This window comes from Martes martes (assembly GCF_963455335.1).
Source record: "Martes martes genome assembly, chromosome: 9".
Classification (NCBI taxonomy): domain Eukaryota; kingdom Metazoa; phylum Chordata; class Mammalia; order Carnivora; family Mustelidae; genus Martes; species Martes martes.
In genome coordinates this window covers 40,385,428-40,411,030 of record NC_137896.1, presented here as the reverse complement: position 1 = coordinate 40,411,030, position 25,603 = coordinate 40,385,428, and the positions used below count along the sequence as shown (strand labels likewise).

General features: G+C 41.0%; 1 protein-coding gene across 2 annotated transcripts in view; it reads left to right on the top strand.

Moving 5' to 3' along the window:
- Positions 1–25,603, top strand: part of KIF16B (kinesin family member 16B) — a 283,672-nt gene that overhangs the window by 48,649 nt on the left and 209,420 nt on the right. For both annotated transcript variants that reach the window (XM_080813104.1, XM_080813105.1), the window contains exons 6-12: positions 151–260; positions 2,905–3,047; positions 4,743–4,911; positions 5,095–5,226; positions 6,381–6,556; positions 13,065–13,130; positions 16,344–16,403. In XM_080813104.1, the coding sequence (XP_080669230.1) occupies positions 151–260; positions 2,905–3,047; positions 4,743–4,911; positions 5,095–5,226; positions 6,381–6,556; positions 13,065–13,130; positions 16,344–16,403 (856 nt within the window). The remainder of the gene's footprint in view (positions 1–150; positions 261–2,904; positions 3,048–4,742; positions 4,912–5,094; positions 5,227–6,380; positions 6,557–13,064; positions 13,131–16,343; positions 16,404–25,603) is intronic.

Sequence of the window (25,603 nt, the reverse complement as noted above, 5' to 3'; positions counted from 1 at the left end):
GGATTAAATGAAGAAATCCACTTACTGTACTAAGCCTAGTACCTGATAAATAGCCACGCCCATGAATATATGTTGCTGCTGTTATTGTTTTGTTGTTATATTAATGTCTGAAATCATTTTACTGAGTTCAGCCCTATTTAAAATTTTTAGTTACTTGGAAATTTATAACGAACGTGTAAGAGATCTACTTAGGCGGAAGTCATCCAAAACCTTCAATCTAAGAGTCCGAGAGCATCCAAAAGAAGGACCGTATGTTGAGGGTAAGAGTGAATATTTCACAGCTTTGTTCTTCTTGGGAATTTGTGTAATAACAATAGTTTCAGGGGAAAAACATGAGATAATGGTGAGATGTGAAAAGTTTCTTTATCTTTGGCATTTTATTCTAGTAAAAATGACATGCTGTCACTACAGCTGTCATTAGTGTGAATTTATACTTCACTGGGCAGTCACTGATTTTGTGGACTCGCCAATAGATTTCCTCTGGCTCTCAGGAGAAGAACTCTCTGGAAATTTGTTTTCCAGTGTTCTCAGGCAGCATAAGCAGCCCTATAAGCTGTCTCATCATGTGGCCTTGTGTCTTAGTGCTATGTTTTTACTGACCTTAAAGGTAACTTAGGAACATAACAAGATTCTAAGACTTCTTACCTTAATGGAAGAGCACTAATAGAGTTTCCTGTGCTGTGGTCCTCAGCATCTGTGTTGTGATAACACTGGCTGTGTTATAAGAAATGCTGGGCCAAGGGCTGGTCCTTGCTAAGTATTCATACATATAGGCTAGGTTTAAGGCTGTCTTGATAAATGTAGCTACTCAGCTGACTTGCAGAGGTGGCTGAGTTGTGGCTGACCATAGGAATCAAACCCAGAAAGGTGCTTTCCTCTGGTTCTTGTCCTTCATCTGTGTCTCGTTGGAGACAAGGCTAAGAACTGGTCCTGGGCTTAAAAAGGTGTTCCTCTTTTGGTTGTCTTTTTCACCTAGTGATACCAAGTGTATTGACGGACTCCATCTGCATTTTATTAAATTTCCAATTGAAATTTTGCTTTTTATGCCCAAAGTAAGTTGTATAACTAGGTATTTGTTTTGTGGAGTGTGGAATAGCTACTATTGTTAATAGCTTTTAGGCAAACTGTGCCTTCATGGTTCCCTTTAATTGTCTTATCAGATGCTAAAACATATTATAAAGCTGGTTTATGAAAAGACAGAATAATCAAACGGGAAAACATCCAGAATCTGATGTAGAGACTTAGGGGGATGTAGTTTCTAATAAATCTGATATTCAAACATTGGAGGAATATTGGTTGTTAAGCTGCTTAGGAGGGGAAAAAAAGAAGAGTAAATTGGTACCATACTCCATTTCTGTACCAGGAGAAATGGCAAATGGAACAAAGATTTTAATGTCAAAAGTGACGTAGTAAAATGAGTATAAGAAACTATGGGTTAACTATTTTTCCAGAAATCTGGAGAAGGGAAGTCCTTTAAAAAATTTCACTTAAAACTCAGAAACCAAAACCAAAACAAAACAACTCAGAAACCATGAAATAAGAGTATTAAATTTGAAATGGTAAAATAATAAAACTCGGCAGAAATACCATCAGCAAAGTGAAAGGACAACTTACAAATTGGGGAAAATATTTTTAATCAAAGTTTCAGACAGAGGACTAATTTCCCTAATCTATAAAGAGATCCTATAACTAACTAACTAACAGCAGAGTCAACAGTCAAGTAGAAAAATGAACACAGGATGTGGATAGACTGTTCACAGAAATGGAAATGCAGGTGGTTTTTAAACGGAGGAAAGAATGCTCAGCCTCACTCATACTCAGAGAAAAACAAAACAAAACAGTCTTCAAGATAACATTTATTACGTATCCCTGGTAAGTAAGCCTGATAAGACAGTGTTGGGAGATAGGCAGTCTCATATGTTGCTACTGCTGGGTGTAAATTGCCTTCTATCGATGACAATTTTGCAATATCCATCAAAATTTCAAATGTGCTTGGATCTAGCACTTCGGCCCTTCAGAATTTACTCTGCAGAAATATTCACACATATATGAAAAGACTTTTGTACAAGATTATTTGTAGTAGTGTTACTTGTAATTGGAAACAAAATGTAAACAACCATCTATGGTCTCAACAGGAGACTGGTTAAATTGGGTATGGTTCCTGCATACAGTTGAATGCTCTGCAGCCATATAAATGAGTGAGGAATCACCTTAACTGATACAGAATATTCGTCAGTTATTATGACATAGAAACAAGCAGGATGCAAAACAATGTTTATGCTATGCTGCCATGTTTGAAAGGGGCAAGAAGATGGTTTTATGTATATGTATGGGTTATTTCTAGAAGGGTATGGATAAACTAATAACACTGGGTTACCTGACAAAAGGGAAGTGGGGAGCGAACTTAGGATAGGGGTCAGGGAGACCCTTTACACAGTATACCTTTTGTGGGCTTCGATTTTAGAACCATATGAATGTTCCCCAGAAATGAATAAAATATGTTTTTAAAGAATTAAAAAGATGCTCTCTGGTTTTGCATGAATGTAGTGTTTGTATTTACCTTGCTCTGTCTGATGCTCATGAGGTTGATGATAACAGCCAACACTTATCATACAGGTACACGTTATTAGAGGCGACTGAGCTCAGTGAGGTTAATTGACTCACATGTAACCATGTAAGTCCACTAGTGGGCGGCAGATTGGGCTTTGATCCTAGACGGTCCCAGCCCTCGAGTCCGTATTATAAACTACCACAGCGTAGAACAAGTGAGATCTCTCAACAGGTCAATGAATCTGTTCAGTCGTGTGTTCTGTCAGAGAGGTAAATTTCTTACTCTGTTTACTAGAGATTAGGGAGATTTCCTCAGCGCCCCCCTCCACACTTTTTTCTTTTTTTTTTTTCCAGATTTATCCAAACATTTAGTACAGAATTACGGTGATGTCGAAGAACTAATGGATGCGGGAAATATCAATCGAACCACAGCAGCGACTGGTATGAACGACGTCAGTAGCAGGTCTCATGCCATCTTCACCATCAAGTTCACTCAGGTGAGGGCAGCTGCAGGGCCGGCTGGCTCCATCCCCGAGGTCTTTACCAGGTGATTAGTACCAGCTGAGGACCGATCATTGTTGAACCAGGAGCAGCAGCAGGCAAAGGTGACTGCCTGTCATCTCCTTGTTAATTAGAGTCGAACATGTGCTGTGTGCAGAGTCTCTCTGTGGTTACAGTCACGGTCGTTTGAAATGTCCAGATGTGTACCCTTAAGAAATACTTAGCAGGCTTCTACCCTGCTCTAGACATTAAAAAAACTTGCTTTGTGCATAATTAAGCCAAAGGTTTCATTGTTGCGAGCTCTGTGGGAGATAATAGATTGCCAAGTCAGGCCAGCTGGGGGCCAAGGTGAGTAACTCATTGTGGTACATTATTGCTCCATGGCACTCACCCCACAATGTTGAGTAGGATTATGAGAATGATATTCAAGGGCAACCGACATTTTTAAGTATTGATGTAAGAACTCATTCTGATCAGGAGGTGGAGAGCATTTTGAATATGTGTGGAAATTTTTGAGGGTAACTATTTTAAGACCTAGGCCAGTAGAACAGATGAATGCAAACGTGTACAGAGGGTCCTCTCGGGGCTTCCACATGTGTTAGGAGTTTGGGGATGTCCTGACCTATATTAACCATTGAACATATCAGATACAAAAAGATAGTGTTTAATTAAGGAGGGGATCACAGAGCAAAGAAAATAAACAAAAAAATTGTCAAAGGTCAATCAGAACAAATCCCTTCACATCTTTACCTTTAGTTAGATCTTTGCTTTGTTTTTTAAAGATTTTAAAAAGATTCTGTTTTTGTTTTTTAAAGATTTGATTTATTTATTTGATAGGGGCAGGGTGGGGGGCGGGGAGGAATGGGAGAAGCAGGCTCCCCGCTGAGCAGGGAGCCCTGTGTGGGGCCTGATCCCAGAACCCTGGGATCATGACCTGAGCCAAAGGCAGATGCTTAACCTACTGAGACACACAGGGGCCCCAGGTCTTTGCTTTTTGATTTGCTGTAGTTTATTGGATTTTCTCCTTTCTGGTTAATGTAGATTAGGTTGTGGCCATCCCTAGTTTGTAAGAGGCTTACATTTCTATCAAAATATATTAATTTCTTTTTGGCATTTTGTTTTAGACTGTTAAGTGTAGGTTAAAAGTCTTAGGGAGTGTAAAATTTTGGTAGAATTCAGAATCAAAGAATACATTATTTAAGGTTTCCAGTTTTTTAACATTGAATAATCACCAAATTATCTTTTACATAACTGTCTACATTTATCCTATTTTGGAGAGCCCTTGTGCTTGGAATGCTGAAGATTCTAGATGAGAAAAAAACTAGTTATTTGTTTACTTCTTTTTTCTTTGCGAGTGCCCTCAGTGACTTGTGTCCTGTTCTGCCACAGTCAGACTTGATAGCCTTTGTTGGGAACGACTGAGCAATTGGAGTAATGGAACAGTTCTTCAGAAAGTTTAAGAACGACATATGGTAGACTTCTTTTGTATTCAGTTTCATCTGGAAGTTTCTGTAATCAGTGAGAAGGCCTATGAAATAACAAGATTAAAAAAAACCCCAAAACGCAAAAAACGAAAAACAACCCTACCCTGAGAGATCACAGTGAGGAGTGGAAAATAATTAGGATTTGTATCACAAACAACATCAGTGCTCTTTACACCCCTTCAATTTTGCTTTTATGTTTTGCTGCAGGCAAAATTTGATTCTGAAATGCCGTGTGAAACCGTGAGTAAGATCCACCTAGTCGATCTTGCTGGAAGTGAGCGTGCAGACGCCACTGGTGCCACTGGGGTCAGACTGAAGGAAGGGGGGAATATTAACAAATCCCTCGTGACTCTGGGAAATGTCATTTCTGCCTTAGGTGGGTTTTTGCTTGTCCCCTGCTGCCTCTTACTCTTTGCCGTACTGTATTAGCATGAAGCAATTATGTTTAATGTTTGTGTTAACAGAGCGAGTTTATAGCCTCAAGGTTTTCTGAAGCCAAATTAGAGCGAAAAACATCACTAGTTTTTTTTTTTTCTTTTTCTCTTTTTCTTCTATGCAGCCGACTTATCTCAGGATGCGGCAAACCCTCTTGTGAAGAAGAAGCAAGTTTTTGTGCCTTACAGGGATTCTGTTTTGACTTGGTTATTGAAAGATAGCCTTGGTGGGAACTCTAAAACCATCATGATCGCCAGTAAGGATTCCAGGTTCTTTTCCTCAGCATATAGTGTTTTATATGAGCTAACTAGATGTTTAAGTTTCAAGTGTCTCGTTGGGAAATAGTACCTTTTTAAAAATTTTAAAAACAATAATTTTTCTATCTTGAAGAAAATCACTACATCTACACTATCCTATTAGTAACTCTCCTTCCCATTTCCTAGTTAGATAAACTTGCCATGTGTTGTGCAAGCTGGGATACTATGTGCAGAATGGCTCTCACCCTGTCTTTGCTCAAAGTATGGGATAGAAACTTTTCACTTCATGAGCTCACAGGAGAAAATCAGTACAGGAACATAAAGTGAAAATAATCCAACTTTTGTTTTTCTATTCTAAAGCAGTACATGTAGAATTTAAATGAGGAATTGAGAGGCAAAACAACAAGGCACATAAATAATGGTAGCAGTTCTAGATGTTGCTGCTGCATTATCACTAACTGGAAGGAATGTAGCAGAGAAGGAAAATGGGCAAAGGGGAGACAGTTGCCAGGGGGAGCTCAGAAACTTTTAACTCCACTTTTGCTTGCCCCTACTCCTCTTCCCTTCCCATGTTTGCATCTCCGCCACTCCCCAGGCATTGTATAAATGCTGGAGAAAAGGGCTCTGTCTTGGGGTGTGTACCCCCGGTGCAACTATCTAGTTTCCCGAGCCCTACAGGCTGTGGTGAGGGAGAGGGCAATTCACCAAACTTTAAGAAGAGAAGAATACACTGACCTACTGTCTCTTTGAAAAATGATCATGCTCTAGACTTTTACAGATGGTACGCTTCGCCAAAACCTTGAAAGTATTTTAATTTCTGTGTAATATTGAGATGTACAGGTAGTCTTGAAATCATCTTCATGTGTCTTCAACAGAGAAACTCCTTGAAGCACAGTGGAGTATATCTCATTTTAGAGTTGGTTAGACAGCTAGCTGATTCTAGACTTAAGGGGAGCAAAATGACATTTAATTTGGTATAGTGAGCACCTTTCCTATAAATCTTAGATAATTTTTAATATTCATTACTGTGGCAATGAATATTTAGTCTATCCAATGACCTGGGGTTAATCTGACTTTTAAATTACGAACCAACTTTGTGTTAAATGAAACACGGAGTGCTGGATAAATTATTTTTTGAATTCATTTTTCACAGCCATTTCACCTGCTGATGTCAATTACGGAGAAACCCTAAGTACTCTTCGCTATGCAAATAGAGCCAAAAACATCATCAACAAGCCTACTATTAATGAGGATGCCAACGTCAAACTCATCCGTGAGCTGCGTGCCGAAATAGCCAGACTGAAAACGCTGCTTGCTCAAGGGAATCAGGTTGGGTTTTTCTAAGATTTATGGATAATTTTCTTTGAGTAATGACATCTATTTCTAGATCTTAATGAGACAATTATCTCACTCGTTGTATTGATTTGAGTAAATAAGTGCTAAGTAAAGCTTTGAATGAGTTAGCCAGTCTCTCCTTTACATTACCCTCCCATTGGCCTTTGCATTCATTATGGGCTCCGTGTGGAAGATTTTATCCACTAAACCTGAAATGATTAACTATCTAATAGTTATCAATTATGGATGGAAATTTAGCATGCAATAGGATTAGCAGCATAATCTCCATTAGTGGAAAGAAATTGAGGTGCTTGGAGTAATATTTAAAATTCTACCCATGAATTTTATGACTTGCAAATGTATTTTAACAGAATGAAAGACTTGTTTAAGGACCTTTCTGAATCTATTTTGTATTGCCCATTACAGGGGTGGTTATAGTGTTACGGTGACATGTGTGACAAGCCTGCGGTTGCTGAGATACTGTCCCTGAGGCCTTGCTTGATTGTCAAAATGGCCTTACTTCCGAATCTTTTGGGGTTCTAATGAAGGGGCTTTGTCCTTTGGTTTTTTTCACAACGAACTTGCTAACCTACGTACTATACACACAGTTACATTTTGAGATGAGTAGCGTGAATTAGGTTCTGATAGGTTTTAGATGCTGTTGTGAAGAAAGGCCACCCTTGAAAGAAGACCAGGAATAGTTTTTTTAAAATATTCAACTTAGAGTCAAGTTAGAAATAAAGACCCGTTTCTTCCCATTTTCTTAACCCACATATGGATGCCTTAAGTGTATCATTAAAAAAATGCTTTTCTTTAAATGCAGAGTGCTCTCTCTAGAACAGCTTTTCATCCAGGAATATATGGCCCTTGAAGCCCTTGACATAGTACAAGTGGTTTGGCCCCTGAAGCCATCACCAGGATGAAAACCTCATTGAATTTCCTGTGTCCTGAAATACACCTGATGGTTCTTTCCCGTAAGATGGCAGATGACAGTTGAATAGGAATTGTTCATTGCACTTAGAAATATCTCCACGTATATTTTATGTTTTGACGTGGACCTTTCCCGTGTGTGAAAGGCAGTTGCCAAAGTGAATGACCCAGCTGTATGTGATGTTGTCAGGCTCCTCTAACTTATGACATGATAGTTGCTTTAATTTGCACACCATGTTATTGGGATCTTGTTTTCAGTGTTATTAAAACATTACCTATCTGAGGTGAACATTTAGGGGTGATGTGATAGGATCACCCAAACTGTTATCTGTGAGGGAAAGTATTTGGAAAATTCTTGATGCAACTTGTACTCAATGGTTTACTGAGTTATGGGAATGAAGGAAAAAGAAAAGGAAGAACAGCCTTTTTAAATTAAACTGAGGAAATCCTTGAAGGGAGCCTTATCATATGGGCAGAAAACTTTAAGTTATTAAAACTTTACGTATTCTATCTGAGGAATGTCTTCAGAGGTATTGTATGTGCCAGTGGCCTTTTATCTTCTTTTATGACCAATGGCTGCGGTATAATTAAAGGAGTATTTTTGTTGCTGTAGTTTTGAGGGTGAAGATGGAAGACACAGTTAAGTCTATTTTAGAATGCACTGAAGATAAAATTCTTTGTTAAACTTAATACATTATAGTAAAAACAGGAATCCCAATTTAAAATAATTTATTACACTGTGAAACTGGAAATTGTTGTGAGACAATACAGGCTTATCCTAAATTAATTAAATTTGTGATGCTCAATAAAATAAGCAGGTGTTCTTAAGTGCCCATTAAAAAAATCTCTATAATTTTTTCTGATGACATTGCTCTATTCTGGTGATATTCCAAATGCTGCCATGGTTCACTGAATATTCACATCAGAGTTCCATTATTTGCTTAAGAACAGCTAAATAAAAATCAGCTCCTCCTTTTAATAAATTTATGTATTTGCCAGTGCCCAGTGTCACGTGCATCAGAGTTTCAAAAGTACAACGTAAATAAAGCACAAGAATCGAACATGTATTTGCTTCTCCTATTACACAGATAGAGATATACAGATATATATGTAGTGGTTTGTATATACATACATATATAGGAGCTCTTTATTGAAGAATTGTGTATGTACAGGAAAATTACACATTATAAGTATCCAGATCAGTGAATTTTCGCAAGCTGAATCTACCGTCTAACCTGCACCCATATGAAGGAACAGAACTTACCAGGACTCTGGAAGACCCCCTTGATGTCCCTTTTCCAGGTGCTACCTGCCATTTCCTTCAAGAGTAACCATTACCCCAACTTCTGAGGGCATGGATTAGGTCTTACTGTCGCCTGTTTTTGTTCTTTGTATAAATGGAATCATGCAGTATATACTCCTTTGATCTCTCTTCCATTCAGTGTTGTGTTTGTGAGATTGATCCATGTTGTTGCCCGTAATTGTAGATTGTTCATTGTCCCTTGTATACTGAATTCCATCAGACACCTGTGTCCCAGCTCATTTCTCCCTTCTAATTCTGATGGGCATTTGGGGAGTTTCCTTTCTGGGGCTGTTAGTGCTGCTATTGAGTCTCATCTCCATGACTTTTAGTGAAGGTACAGATGCATTTTGACTAGGTTTATACCTAAGAGTGGAGTTGGTGGGTCAGAAGGTGTATATTTGTTCAGTTTTAGCAAATACTGCCAGACAGTTTTCTAAAGAGCCTCTACCAATTTAGATTCCACCGTCAGTGTATGAAGGAGCCAGCTCTGGTGGCTGCAGGTCCCCAGCCACACAAATGGGATTATCCATTTCTCCTTGTAACCATCCGATGGATGCAGAGTTGGGCTACAGAAGGATTTTAGTGTGCACTTCTCAGATGGTTAATGAAGTCAAGCATTTTGATCGCTTGTCTTTTCAAGTATTCTCTTTTGTTACATTTAAAGCATATTTTCAGACTTCTGCTTTGAATCTGGCAAGAGAGAATGTCTGTGAACTCCTTTTCTCTTGAATGTATCTGGAGATGAGAAAATTAGACAATACAGAAATGAAATAAGCCAGAAAAGTCAGGAGGCAAAGAAAGACAAGAAGAGAAGTCGGAAGTAGAATGGATTTCTCATTTGTGTAGCTGGAGTCACAGAGAAACTTTAAATGATAGCTGGATAATAAAAATGTCATCACGTGCAAACTTTTAAGATGGACACATCTCTGAGAGGGTCACATAGTAAAACTGTTACATGATGTTTGTAAGACCGAGCACAGGCCCACTAGGTAATTCAAAGGGGAAAGAAGAAGGTACAAAAACTGCATTATGTTGTTTTTATATTTTATATAATGTATACATAAAAAAGGCACTTTATTATAGCAAAGAGTGCAGTTCATAATTAAAATCAAACATGATGTCAGCTTTTATAAAGGGAAAAAAACCACAACAACACTATAGGAAATAGCAGTAGATAAAGCTAAAAACATTTGCCACGGGGAACCGTAACTCCTCTTTCTCATTTCATGAGAGCTTATATAGACCAAGCTAAGGAACAACATAGCTTATTTATATGACACCATGAAAATTTGCTCTGATCAGTGCAAACCAGGAAGTAAGATTGCCAACTTGTACACTTTCTTTATCATGAAAAGAGCTTCTGTTAAAAAAGGGACACACGGGTGGCTCAGTCTCTTAAGTCTGTTAAGCGTCTGCCTTCAGCTCAGGTCATGATACCGAGATCCTGGGATCGAGCCCATGTCGGCATCCCTGCTCAGTGGGGAGCCTGCTTCTCTGCCCCCTGCCCCCCATATGTGCTTGCTCATTCTCTCTCTCTCAAATAAATAAAATATTGAAAAAAGATAAAAGATCACAAACTGGTAGAAAAGTGCACAAAGGATATGAGCACAGTTCACAGAAAAAAGTTTTGGATGGTTCCTAATCTATGAAAATATGCTTAACATCCCTTGAAATACAGTAAATGCAAATACTAAGAATAGTGAAATGAATATATATACAAAAATGGGCACACTGACAAATAGTCATTAAGCTGTATATTTTGCTGCATGTAAATTATACCTCAAAATTCTTAAAAAAAAACCTATCGGATGGGCACAGCTCTGCAATGCTTGACTGCAGAGTACCTTGGCAAGGGAGGGAGGCAGCAGGTGCTGGTCCATGTGGTTAGTAGCATTGATAGCACTGCATTTTTGATGTAGTGTAATTGCATGAACTTCATCTGAGTATTATTTAATCCTGAACATTTTTCTTCTAAATGGACACCCTGCAAAGAGTAGTTTAATTGAAAATGGTTTAGTTTTACCCAAAATTTCTTTTAAAAGGTCTCAGGTCGGGTTTCCAAAAGGTGTAACGGTCATGATAGCCTGCATGCTTGTGTTCAGTCTGATTATCTGCTGAGTAGTTGATGCGGTAGGAATGTTTCAGCTTTCAGTGGAGAGGAAAGATGCCAAGAGTGGAGTCTGTAAAATTAGCCATGTTGTAAAGGGGTTGCTGATTGTTTTGAAAATTGTCGATCATATATAAACAGTGCAGTCATAATAACGCCCGCCATTTGCATTTCTTCACTGGCACCTCTTTGTTGAGTACCATCTGGGTGCAAGACAATGTGCTAGGTGCTGCCTCGATGTGCTGTCGTCATGCGTTAGCATAACTCCTCTCCTTTCACTAAGGATGAAGTTGCTTTACTAACGGTTAGCTTGCTGGCTTTATTCTCTCTAATCTGGATAAACGTGAGATGCCAGCTTTAGAACGGGGCAACATCTCTGATGATAAAAATGACCCCTTCTAGAAGACTCGCATCAGGATTAGGACGGACTATACATAAACTATAAGTGTGTGCGGGAAGCCATAATTTTGGGTTTCCCTGAGTGCAGTGACTGGTAATTGGGTGTGTCTCTTGTGGACCTCAGGGGGTAGGCCTCTACAAGAGACGTTGCCTCCTGTGGGGTGTGGGGCATTTAAGCCAAGGTGAGCCCCCCAACCTGCAGGTTTGAGTCTCAACCCTTCGAGAGGGCCAAAGACAATAGCTCCTGACAGCTGTGAGGACAGTTGCAGAGACATCATGAAGACCTTGCCATCCTGTCGTTAGCTCTGCTGTCTGCTGAGGAGACAGAGGCCAAGTGTGGCCCCTGGTAGTCTTGTTAGCCTGAATGTTGAACTGAGCCCAAGAAGATCACCTTGCGGCTGTCTATTCATTTGAATAGAAATTGAGAAGTAAATAATAATGTAAAAATCCTGTAGTCTCTGAGGAGGACAACTTGGCAATTAAAAAGAAAATCATACATATAAATGACTCACAAATTCCCTTCGAGGAATTTATCGATACAGCTATGTATAAGGTAGGCAACTGGTATAGGATAGTCATTTATAGCATTGCTGGTAAAACAGATTAGAAAAAACCCTGCATTTCCATTAAGAGGGAAGTAATAACATAAATTATGGAATATCCATATTGTGGAATATTGCACAGTGTGTTGGAATTAAGTGGTTTATTTGTACTGAATTTTCTCCAAGATATATTGTTGAGTGAAAATGGCACTATTCAGAATAGTATTCATGCTGCTTGTTTAAAAAACAACAAAAATATGCTTGCATGCAACCAGAAAATTGCAGGTTTACCCAGCATATTGGCTAAGACTGGTTGCCTGTGGGGTGGGCAGGGAGGAAGACCCTTTTTTTTTTTTTTAGTCTAGTTGACACACAGTGTTACATTAGTTTCAGTTGTATAACAGAGTTATTCAGCTTCTTTACATGCTATGCTCACCACAAGTGTAGCCACCATCTGTCACTATACAATGCTGTTACATTGTCTGTGTGCTCTCATCTCTACCTTTTCTGTGACGCCTTTCTTTTATTTCTGATGACATCCTAGGGAGTGCTAGGTCCCTGCCTCTCAGATTATGAGTTCCCAAACACAGTCAGAGCCCCTGTGTGTCCCACCTGGCTCCCTTTGCCTCTCCTGCTCTGTCTGCCTTGTCCCACTTCTAGCCTGTTTTTGGTGTTTATCATTCTTATGTCAATCTTTATACCTTTGCAACATAGATTAAAAAAAAATGGGTACATAGATTGTGGTATAGCCATACCATACATGGAGTGTAATCCAGCAGTGAAAATAAATGAGTTTCATTTGCATGTATCAAGGTAGGTAAATCTCAGAAGCCTGGGGTTGAGCAAGATTTATGCTTCTTTTTGAATTCTTACATTGTGCGTGTTTATAACAGATGAATCCTTTCAGATCTAGGGATTTAGGTTGTGTTTGATTTTGGCAAAATGTCAGTATGTTACATGTTTGTCTTTTTCCTTTGCTTTACTGATTTGTGTTGCAAATGTAGGTTTGCTAGGATGCCATGGTTTTGAATATTATGAGATATTCAATTGAATTGAAGACATAGTGATGACTGACACTTTTTGGGGAGTGTGGGACAAGACATTTTACCTCTGCTTAATAGTTTATATAGTACTTTTTGATAATTATCAATCATGGACAAATCCTTGCTGAGATAATTGCTGTTTACTAATTGCTGTTCTCTTTTATGGCTTAAATTGTAGATTGCCCTTTTAGATTCCCCCACAGCCTTAAGTATGGAGGAAAAACTTCAGCAGAATGAAGCAAGAGTAAGTGATACCTCAAGTTGTTTTTTTAAATCTTGACTTTTGCTATTATTTTAAGTGTGTTTTTTGGTACTTGCTGTCCAAAACTCATTTTCCTTCTTCATTTCACTTAACCTTTCCTCTGCCACACCCCATTTTTAAAGAAGCACCATAGGGGCGCCTAGGTGGCTCGGTCAGTTAAGCGTCTGACTTCAGCTCAGGTTGTGAGATCTCAGTGACCTGGGATGGAGACCTGGGATGGAGCCGGAACCCTGCCAGCTCCGTGCTCAGCAGGGAGTCTGCTTCTCCCTCTGCCCCTCCCTGCCCCTTGTGTGCTCTCTCTCTCAAATAAGCAAAATATTTAAAAAAAAAATAAAGAAGCACCATAGTCAACTTTTTATATATCTTATCACATTCTCTGTGACTTAATAAATGTTTTGTACAGATAGTTAACTGCAATTGAAATTCACTTGCAGTGCTGATGAAGCCGCAAGGCTGCTGGGTCCTTCAGAGCAGATGGGGGTGGGGTGGGGAGGTGACTAGGGCAAGGGAGGCCATGTTCAGCATTCATGAGGCACGGGTAATCCCCACAGCTTCACCATAGCTGAAGCATGACCACTGTTGAGGTTTCTTTGTTTTTTTTTTTTTTTTTTTTATCATTTTTTACTTTGTTTCTGGTGGGAAGTGCGGCCCTTTGAGAATCTCTGAATAGTCCTGATAGATGCTTACTTTCCCTCAAGCTAGTGAGAGTTGAAGCAGGAAGAGTGAGTGGCAGGGAGTGACTGGCAGAGAGGGCAGCTCTGGAGATGCTGTGGCCCCTGACGTTTCATGGCTGACCTGGTTCTATACTATTTTTGTTTTTGTTATTGTTTTTTTTAAAAAAAAAAAAAACACTCCTCTGTGGAAAGAAAAACAGGCATTGAGAACATTTTTGGGGATTGGAATTTGTTCACTGTGCTGAATGGTTAAAGTAGATTGAGAAAGAAAATTGGATTCTGTTGGTAAGCTCTTCAAGACTACACAATATTGAAAATATAAATTGGGTTGTAGTTAGGAACTTGTTGACATTTCCCTAGATAATTATGCTGATGAATTTGCTGATAATAACATTAGTAAAAACATTAGTTTCTTAATTCCTATTTTTCTCATGAAATTTTATATTTTAGTACTCACATTCTAATTTTGAGTGCTTTGAAATGTCCGGATATAGTCTTAAATTGTTTCTTAATAATCGTTTCAGGAGTACCTAGCAAGTTAATAGAAACCAATAAACATTTTAATTTAAATGTGTTACACATGCTGTGACAGAAATGACTACCTATCTTGTTCATAACAATTTGTAACTTTTAATCTAGTTTTTTGCTGACCTTTTACAATTGTTTGCTATCTGCTTGGCCATAAATCTTATCACCTGATCATTTGTTAGAGGTGGTATCCCACCTCTGTCTATTTTATAAATGAAGATTATTTGCTTTAAATTTAATAGTAAAATCAACTCAGGGCATACTTAACAATTTGTTTAAAGCTAGAATTATTTGATTGAATTTGAAAAGGATTGATAGGCTTGTTGTTTCTTCAGGGAGAACATACTTGCTGGTGAAATGCAGAAGCATTTACTGTTGAATGCTGCATTTCTTAGATAAATTGCCAGTGAGAATCTGTTAACTGATTATTATTATCATAAATTGGTAAATTCCATACACTAATCTTTTCTTCTCCTCTAGGGAAAGAAGGCATAAAACTATTCCCTCTCTGAAAGCTTCTGCAAAACAAACCCTGATAGCCACGTGGCTTTAACTGCTATCGTTAGAGACTGAGGTTGGCGTCACGCAGGGGATGAGAGACCGGAGCATGCACACAGTCCCAGGCAGCAAAGATAGTCTTCGCAAACCATTAAAAACATGCAAAAACCAAAGCTAGAGAGGGTTGGTCCTGTGTGTTGTATTTATTTATTTTTAACCAAGAAGATGATGGATTTTCACTTTGCTAACTAGTAAAAATGAGGAGATAATGATTTTACCTTAGTCCAGCCCTATGTGGGGGTGAATGGAGTAAAGTGAATGGCCCCTGAACGTTTGGATATAGGTGGGTTAGGTATGTTTTGGTTTTGCTTTGGGTAAACCATTGCTCCAGTTTCTTCGCTTCCTGTCAGTCACAAAGGCTTTCTGTCAGGGAGGTTTCTGACATGAGTGCCCTTTCCAGTTACTGTACTCAGTGGCCTGTGGGCAGGGGCTTCCCTCGGAAGAGAGTGTGCGCCAAGTGTATTAGGCACGCACTTTGGCCTGGTTAAGTAAGCCAACTCCTCAGTGGGAAGAGCAGTAAGTTCAGATGGGACAAGAGTGCGGAAGCAGCAGAGGTGTTAAATTAGGAGAAAGGCTTTCAAAGGACAGAGTGTCTTCTGTCTAATCATGTCGTATCCCCCCCCACCCCCCCATTACTCTGTTTTAGCTTCAGGGATATTCCTTTTTACGGGACACATTCTGTTTTTTCTACCTCTCGGTCAGGTACTGTATCATTGGGTTACTTACTAGAATTATGTACTGGACCATTTAAAAAGTTTTATGGAACCAGCAGAATATTTTCATTAAATTTGAGAAGCAATTTCTAACTGTGCTGTGTTCAAAAATTGTGGATGCTTTCTCCCCTGAGTTATAGCAGACTGGGAAGAAGCTGATTTTTATCAAAAGATTTTTGCTTTTGCTAAAAGAGTTAATTAAAAAGCTTTTTTTTTTTAAAGATAGAATGAGATTTATAAACCCTATTAATTAGCTAAAAAAGCAGATTATCTCTTAAAGAAAACTGCAGCACCCAGGGTGATTTAATCACCACATCTACTTAGAAAGAAACATAAATCACTATTTTTTAGCCCTAAAGTATAATCAGGAAAAAAGTAACCAATTTAATGGGACATAGTCATCCTTAAACTTGTCATTTTCAGTTAATGTCCAAGGAAGCAGCTTTTATTTAAGTATACCAGGAAAAAGAGTGTTGTAAAACTCTAGGCAACTTGACAAAATTTTTTTTCCTGTTCTTTTCTTTGCCTTAATGTAGGTGTAGGACGAGATTAGCTTGTTTGATTTATCTTTGGTGATAGTTCTTTCACAGATTGAAATTGCTATCTAATTAAAAAAATATATTGTACATCCTTCGGTAAGCTCTAAGAGTTTGGAAACTTTCTATAATAAAATCACAGTAAGTTTCTTAGGGAATAGTCACACATGTCTGTTTTTCCTTTAGGTTCAAGAATTGACCAAGGAATGGACAAATAAGTGGAATGAAACCCAAAATATTTTGAAAGTAAGGACTGTAATACCGTGCCTTAATCTTACTCTCTTGGCTTAAATAGGTAAAACGTTTTTTCTTTCTCTCTCAAATATGGCTGTTATGTGCTTTGCTTAAGGTAAGATCAATGACTTTGGGGGGATTGGGTTTCTGGTTTGATTTTGAAGACAAGTTTTTCCATTTTTGACTCAGCACATATTAAACTCACCTTAATATTCAAGAGCATCCTTAATTTTCAGGGGCATCCTTCCTGCCTTTGTTAAACCCGATGTAAAAGCGATATGTTAGATGAGGGGGGAAAAATATGTTCCATGGCAATATTGTAGAATGCGCATGCATTAGCATGGCTAGATTTCAGAAATTTCTGGACTAGTAATTTCCTATTGGAATTTTGACCTGTCTGTCTCAGGGGCTAGACAGAGATGGTCTGCCTGTTTGATGAGGCTCATGGTGAGTGGCTTCCAGTTTTCATCCTCAAAATGCTTCAAATATATATTTCTTCATGTTCCCAGTTTTTGTTGGGTTGGCGGGAAACCTGAGTCATCTGTTGAGGGTCAGCTGTGCCAGGTGTGTTATAAGCTGAATATAAGTTTTGATAGTGTCTGACTTCACGAGAGAAGGTGATTCAGAGACAGCTGAATCCTAGCTTTGTTTTTGAGGCCCGTTTAGTCAAAACTTCCCGGCAGGAGGGAAGTCTCCTCTACCACTGGCGAGGCTGGAAAGATGAAGGTTAGCTGCACGTCTTGGCAGAACCCTAACTTGGATCCCCTGTACCTGAAAGCAGGGCACCCACTGAACTGTGTCATGGGGGCGAGTTAGTTCTGTATGGGACAACTCTGAGAGGGGTCAGCAGTGGACTGTGTTCAGTTCTCCATGTGCTGTTTAGGTGGCTTGGCCTGCTCCGGGGCTTGAAAAGGGTTTCTGGTGAGGTGGGAGGTTGTGCTGTGCTGCTCAGCGTGGGTGGGTTGTGGTGTCTGAGAGCTGACACTTCCGGTTACAGAAAGCATGGCCTTGAGTAAGGGTTTCCCAGTCCACCCTTTCTTTTCTCCCCTCCTGGTTCTGATGATAGTGTCATATTATTTTGAGGTACTTCCTTGTTATTTACTGTGTATAGAGACTTTTGTGTGGAAAACGGAGCCAGGACATCACTCACATTTCAGGATCAGTTGTGGAATTACGCCCCACCACAAGACGTGGGTAGTTTTCACCCTGCAGCGGCATCAGCTCTCAGAAGCAGTGCCCCCACCCCTGACTGTGAAGCCCATGTCGTTTGACCTTTCATGGCACAGTGTACACTTTGCTCAGTAAATTTGCTAAGAGAGAGGAAGGAAATCTGTTCCATTTGAGGAAGAGAGAAACCAAATGGTTAGCTCTGAAAATCACTGCGTGTATGCCAGTCAGCACAGGCAGCAGCGCAGCAGTACAGTGAAGACTCGAGCCTCACCCTTCTGCTGTGTGCAGCCCTGGTCCCTGGAGAAGGGGTTCTATGGCATGGAGGAATCTGGCCTGAGAGCCGCCATGATGGACCCCTCCGCTCCTTTGTTACATTTTTCCTCCTATGGTGATCCTGGGCCCTGAAGTTAGGTCGTCCTGCCATTCCAATTCTATTATTCATAAATCTCTTTATTTTTATATTTTTATAACTTTTCAGATGAGAAGAGTGGAAATGTGAGGTGTGCTATGTGTTAAAGGTTATGAGGAAGGCTGATATTTCACATTTTTTCATCTCTTGCTCTTATAAGCCTGTTTTGGATTTCTCTGCTGGTATTTGTGTTTTAAATCTGTAGTGGTTTTCTGCTCACGTTTGATATTTTAAGAGCTGTCTTATTGGAAGACAGTGCCTGAAGCCTGAGGTTAAAAAAAAAAAGGCAGCTTCTCAAATGCTGTATTTGAAAACATGCTTTGGAAATCGATGAGGAAAGGGCTTGTTATCTGATGAGTTTGTATCTGTGTGGTTTATGAAATCCCTTCCCATGTTTCTGTTGTCAGACTGTTCCCTCAGTCAGCTTTTGCTCCAGTAATGCTGTATAGAACCCACTCCAACCCAGTGACTTAAAACAGCATTTTCTCTCATGCGTGTGCAGGTTGGCTGGGGGTTGGCTGGGCTTGGGTCCAGGCTGTGGGTGGGTTTGGGGTCTGCTCCACATGTCTCTCAGCCTCTTGGACCAGCTGTTGTTCAGGGCATACTCTTCTCATGGTCTTGGTTAAGGTACAGGCAGGCAGGCCTAGTTGTACAAGCACGTTTCAAGTTTCTGTTTGCACTGTGCCTGCTAGCATCATGCTAGGTGATGCTAACACCTGCTAGCATCAAGCAGGTCACTTGGCTGAACTGAAAATCAAGAGGGAAAGAAGTACACTTCATTCACAATAAAGTGATGCCAGTGGTGTAATTGTACAACCTGCTTTGAGATCAGTGGTTTAATTTATACACGCCCATGTTAAAAGGTAAGCCTTCAAATTCTGGGAACTTGGTCTTCTAGAGAATTTGCACATTTTGTAGAGACAGGCCCAGTGAACCAATAAATTCCCAGGAGTATGTTCATTGTCAGGGCTCAGTTGTGGACTCTGCCTGTTTGCCAGTTATTAGCCTTTTCAAGCCCCCAATTCTGAACACCCAAGGAGAGACCTTTGCGGAGAAGAATGAAGAGAGTTAAAATGTTCAGGGGATTGAAGGGAGAGGCAAGGGCGGATTTGGTGTTTGTTAGTACCACGAGTGTCTGCCTTGTTGCTTTTTCTTGTCCAAGTGTATCAGCAACGGCGAGTCGTTTCAGAGGAGGCACATGGGTATTGTTTCAAGAGAGGACCAAGGAGAGGAGCATAACCCATCTTTTCAGTCATCAGAATGATCTTCTTTGTCAGTATTGAGCCATCTGTGCCGTATGCTTGTATCTCCTCCTTCAGTTATGAGACCCAGGATTAGTCTATCAGCATTCATTACTTGGAGTTGCTTCAGGGGTAAATGGGAGCCGCCTCTCATGCAGAGGTAGGAGTCTCAGTCAGTGTGTAAGGCAAAGGTCCCTTAATGGCAGAATTACACATGGAAATCCCTTCATTTCCTTTTAAATCACTAAATCCTGAGCTCCTGGATGCTCACAAGGCAAGGAGTAACTTTATTCCCTTTTTTTAATTTGGTCTGTGACTTCCCTTGCTCTGGATGAGTGATCCAAGGCCCTCTTGTGTGGGGGTAGAGGGAGAGTGGAAGGCAGCCGGCCAGACTGGTGCTCTGAGAAGGGATGATGGCTGTTTGCAGCCAGGCTGGGGGCACCATGGTGACAGTGACAGCCTTAGGCTTTGATCTGTGGGACTTGGATCTCAGGCTTCTGTTCCCTTTCTGACTCACTGAGTCATGACACTTAACCCATAACTGTCACATACCCTGGTTCCTAGCTTATAAATCAGGGTGGATGGCAACCTCTCCCTAGATCCAAGTTAATAGACTACAGCATAATACAGTCCTCGGAGTTATTTTGAAAGTGGCTAATGAAGGTACAAAGTATGTTAATCTTAAGGAGGCTGTTCTTGGGCAGTTAGGTAATGAGAGTTTTATTATCCTCCGTGATGTACTCTGTATATCCACTCTCTTGCCCCTTAATCTGCCTTCCTTATTTTCATTAATCTTCATTTTCTGGAAATTAAAGTCCAGAATCCCAGAGGCAGTGGTCTCCTCAGTTCCCCGTTTACTTGGACAGTTCTGCCTGCCCCAGGACCCCTGGCATCCCATCCGCCCTGCCAGAATTCTTGCTGGTCCCAGCGCATACCTGCATGATGGGTCTCTGAGTGTTTCTTGGCCTTTGCCTGTGTTGCTCCACCATTCCAGATGCTTCCTTCCCCTTTCTAGGCCTGTCAGAATCCATGTGGAAGCGCTCTCTCTAGTCAGACTTCTCCTCCCTCTTCCCAGCTGTAATGATTTTGTTCTTGTGCCTTTATAGCATTCGGTTTTACCTTGTCACAGCAATCATCACAATCTGAGGTTGGTTGCCTTGATTTCTCCCTCTGAACAGGAGCAGGGTCTGGGCAAGGACTGTCTCTTTATCATCCTGTGAGCCAGCTTCTGGAACTCAGCTTATCTGTAGAGCAGGCGTGCAGCAAAAACTTAACTGCATTAAAGTAGTATCAAGAAACAAAAACCAAGACTTTATATTAATTTTCTGGGGTTGTCAGACAAAACTTCACAGACTGGGATGCTTACACAGCAGAAATTTATTTTCTCAGTTCTGGATACTAGAAGTCTGAGACCATAGTGTTGGCAGGGTTGGTTTCTCCTGAGGCTTCTCTCTTTGGCCTGTGGTTGGTGCCCTCCTGTGTCCTCACGTGGCCTTTTCTCAGTGTGCCTGCACCGCTGGTCACCCCCTGTGTGCTAATCGCCTCTTTTTATAAGGACATTGGGCAGATTGTACCCTAACTGCTTCATTTTAGTGTAATTACCTCTTTAAAGGTCCTGTCTCCAAATATAGTTACATTCTGAGGTACTGGGGAGTAGGACTTCAACAGCTGAATTTTAGGGGGAATGTTCAGCTCCTCACGACCTGGAAGCATACACAGCAGATGGAGTGGTCGGAGAAATAACATGGGGTGTTGTGCACGCAGTGGTCTTGTTTCTACCTCTACCTTCCATTGTATGTTCCTCATTCTTCTTTGAAAGGCTTGTTTGTGAGTGTGTTTTTTTTTTAATCTTTGGAAGGAACGTGCTGTGGATGCCTTGCTTTAGATTATGGTCCCGTCCTTCATCTGGATCAGTTAGATATCCGCCTTTTGAAGTGTGACTCCTGGACCGGCAGCATCACCGTCATCTGTGAGCTGGTTGGAGCTGCAGGCTCGCAGGCTCCCCCCTCAGAGGCGCTCTGTCAGAATCCAGGATTCCTGGGTCTGCACCATGGTGTTTAAGGAAAGGGGGAACAGGCTCTGTTTCTTTGCTGTCAGAACTCTTCTCCCCCTTCTCCAGCTCTGCCCTGGGTCATGAGGGATGGACTCCTGGGGCCCGACGGGCTCCTGCGGGAGTCCCTGGGAGATTGGAGCGAGAGAGCAGACCTCTTGCTCTCCAGCTTCTTGTGGCATCCACACAACCACTCCCGGGTGTCGTTCTGCCTGGTGACACAGGCCTCACCCCTGTCCCTCCTGCCCATGAGTGATGCCCATTCCTGCTGGTGTCAGTTTGAGGGTAGCCTCACCATTCCCCATGGCTTTCAAGTTCCTCCTTCAGCCAATTCCCTGTTTAAAGCCCCTGGGATGTAAGCCCTGAAGTAGCTTCTGTTTCATGGTTTGACCTGGTCTGCCTCCAGAGTGCCACATCCCAGTCTCTTGCCATGCTGTGCCAGACCCAGAGACTCCATCTGGACTCTTCGTCTCGTTCTCCTCTCTCTTTCTAGTCTCTTAGAATGCTGCCCAATATGGTTTTCATCCTGGCTGAATTTGTGTTAAACGGTAACTCTCCTGGGTTTTGGAACTTAATGTTGTGATAAATCCAGCAACTAGAAGCCTTGGGATCAGTGCATTCCCAAGGCCACGGTATCGGTTCCCCGTTTGCATTGCTTCGATATTGTGCCAACTACTCAAGTGTTTGAAGTGGCTTATAAAGTGACTACTTGATACCCCTCCCGTGTGCCTTTTGGCTTGGCTTTTTATAAATCCCATATGTTTTACTGCTGATGAATTTTTCCAAATAACGAGCCCCCAAATGCTTTGTCCATTCCCACTTTCCTCCCCTCCCCCACCCTACCCTTTACATACCTCTTTGGTTTGTGTGCTCAGTACATGGTTTGATTTCTCTGTTCTCGCATTTCATCAACAAATGAAAAAAATATGCTCGAAGATATGTTATCTGACTTCCAGATAACTCCTTGAATTCTGTGCTTCAAAATAAATCACAGTCAGTTTGGACCACAGCATAAAGCTCTCGAGTGCCTGACAGATGGCGTGGCAGAAGGGAGCGCTGACTCTGGGCACAGGCCATCCAGAGCCCAGCCCAACCGCAAAGTGCTGCCTGCAGCCTGAGAGCGCTCTCTGTTTGACTCCCACTAGCGCTGGCTACTCTTCCCATTTTGTAATAAATAGGGTCTCCTCCTTCCTAAAAACATACCCTTTGATGAGTCGGGGTCTGACTTGCTTTTGTGTTTTCATTGCCCTGCACAGGACATCTGACTGTGACTTGGCACCAGGGAGGGTTGGGGAGGAAGCAGGCTGCCCAGACGCAGAGGCTGCAACTGGAGAGACTTGCCCTTGAAAAGTGAGCTGGTTGTAGAAGTCGAATGAAGGTTGTTGTTGTTGTTTTCAGACATTAATTAAGTGGAGTTTTTTTCTCTCTTTTTTTCTTGCACACACACAGTAAGCAATGTTTGCTGAATGTGGGGGATGGAGCATACTTGAGTCTATGTGATGGTGGGATCCTAATGCAGATGATTAAAGTTTAAATCGTACTGGTGTCTTAATATTTCATCTCTGGGGAAGAGAAGAGGCAGGCCATGACAGGCGCATGGCAGAGCTGGGTAACACTTTGATGGAAGAAAATGTTTTGGTTTTTCAGAATGTTTTGACTAATAAGAAATGGAGTAAAGTGAAATTGGAATCCTTTCTTGGCATAAGGTTTTCTGAGCTTGAATTTCATGGATATGCTTACTTTAAACCAGCTGATCTCTTTTATGATAGAATCAGTCAACTGAACTTTTGTCTCTGGAAGATTATGGCAACCCATAAAAGACTTTTTTTCCCAGGCTGTCTGTGGTTTTCCATTTCACGGAGCAGACGTGTGTTGGGGAGTATAATGGGTTTGGAAGCAGCACTAATAACTGGGGCTGTTGCTCAGCAGATCGAGGCGGGCCTTTGGATTCCCACCGCCCAGGGCACCGAATCCTCTGGTTTCTAGAAAACCTACAATGGGAGAGGTGATACTTCGTGGCCTTCATCTCCTTTACATGTAGTTAATCTCGACCTCTTCTTGGTATAAGAATTGAACCTGGGGGCAGCTTTAGGACAGAATTTTGTTTATGGACATCGATTTTGCCCAGATTTTGGATTAAGGAGGAGGCATCTCTGTCAGTCATGGGTCACTTTCCTTTTTAGCAACTGTTTGGGCATTTGATGGTTCAAAATTCTGACCTCACACAGTCTCACATATTGTTTCTAGCTTATAATAGCATCTAAAAATACAGAGCATTGTCTCTAGGGCTCATTTGGCTTTGTGAAGATACTACATTGAGTTTCCAAGTGTTCATCCAAGCAGAGACTGGCTGCAGTGGGAGTTTTGGAAGTCAGTGCTCTTTCCCCTTTGGTTTTCATTGTGAGGAGAGAGTCGGTCCAGCTGAGCACCTGCTTATTAGTGCCGTCCATGTGCAGGTTATGCCTTTATGATCTCAGTAACTGCCGTGTGAGTTTCATTTTTGTAAGTTTTAAAAACTTTATTTTCAAACTTTTGAAAGCCTTTTGGTAAAGAAGGGATGAGAGGTAGTGAGCATTTTTTGTTTGGACATACCAATATCCTAATAAATTAGGATTACTGCCTGCGTCGATAAAGAATTTCTAAGTGTTACTATGAATTTAAGAATACCCTCCCTGTAATGGCTTGCCCAGCTTGACTCACTTTCTCTCTTCCATCCATCTATCCATCACCCGTTTATCCATCCATCCATTCTTGACCTCTCCTCTCTCCCTCCCTCATTCAGTAAACATATGTTTATTGAGAACATTTTCTGTATTAGGCATAGTTCTAGGCATCGGGTATAGCCAATGAACCAAACAAACAAACAAAAAAAAATCCTTGCCCTCATGGAGATGATTATATCCTAGTGCTAGAAGACTTTTTCCCCAATCGTGCATTCTTTGGTAAGCTCCCATAACCTCTCTTCTCCTTTTAAAAATATATTTTTGGGGACACCTGGCTAGCTCAGTCAGTTAAGTGTCTGACTCTTGGTTTTGGCACAGGTCGTTATCTCACAATTGTGGGATGGAGCACCACATCAGGCCTTGTGCTCAGTATGGTCTGCTTCTGATTCTCTCTCTCTCCCTCTCTCTCTCTCACTCAAATAAATACAGTCCTTAAGAAAATAGATTGTTGACAAAACAATATAGTCCCTTCCTCTGATGTGCGATGTTTGAGGCTTCAGATTATGTAAACTACATGTCTTACTTTTCAGTTTTAGTATTTTATTAAGTTTACTTAAAAAGATAACTTATGCTAAATGTATTAATATATCTGTCTATAGTGCTTTGAAAAGCCCCGGAAGCATAGACAGATTTTTTTTTTTTTTTTTTTTTAGAGGAAGAGAGAGAGCATGCATGGGGGACGAGGTAGAGGTAGAGGGAGAAGGAGAGGGAATCTTAAGCAGGCTCCACACTCAGCACATGAGCCCAACGCAGGACTTGATCTTACAACCCTGAGATCATGACCTGAGCTGATTTCCAGATTTGGGCGCTTCACCAACTGAGCCACTCACCTAGAAAGCATTTGTAACATTGATATCCACTAGGATGTAAACTCCATGAGGATATAGTTTCTGTTTCTTTTGCTGCTGAGCAGGTTTGAACGCTGAATAAATGGAAGGCTAGAATGGCCGCGCGTGGGAATGTGTCACTAGAGAAGTTGTTATGAATGAGTTCATCAGTGTAGGCTTATCGTTCCTGTTGTTAGGTTATAAACTCCTGAAGTCAGGGAACATGTTTGTTCATTTTTGTATCTCTCATAAAGTCTAGTGCTTTATATACTAGTTTTTTTTATAACTAGGAGGTGTTCTGCGAATAATGGTTGAACTTGGTCAACTGTGTTCTCCCATTTCTGCGAATGTTTCAGGACAAGTTGGAGGACTTTTGCTGCATAACAATCTTCCCTAAAATCTAGTGGCTTTAATAGACTTAATATTTTCCATGATTTTGTGATAATAGGCTGGCTCATCGGATTCCCAGGATGGTCAAGAATGGCTTCACTCACATGGCTAATGGTTGGCTTGGTGTCACCCGTGCATGATCTGGCCTCGTTTCTCATCCTTGGGCTCATTGATATGGTGGTCTCTTGAGAGGCTGAGACCCAGTATCGAAGCATTTTTCAAACCTTCACTTGTACTTCATTTGATAATGTCTCCTTGGCCAAAGCTACTCATGTGGCTAAAACCAGGGTTAGGTGTGAGGGAATTACCCAACGGCATGACTTCAGGGTGAGCGGTGATTCTTTCCATTTTTGCAAAAAAACATGACCACAAGCATCTTTTTTCTCTGTTCTCATTCCTTGT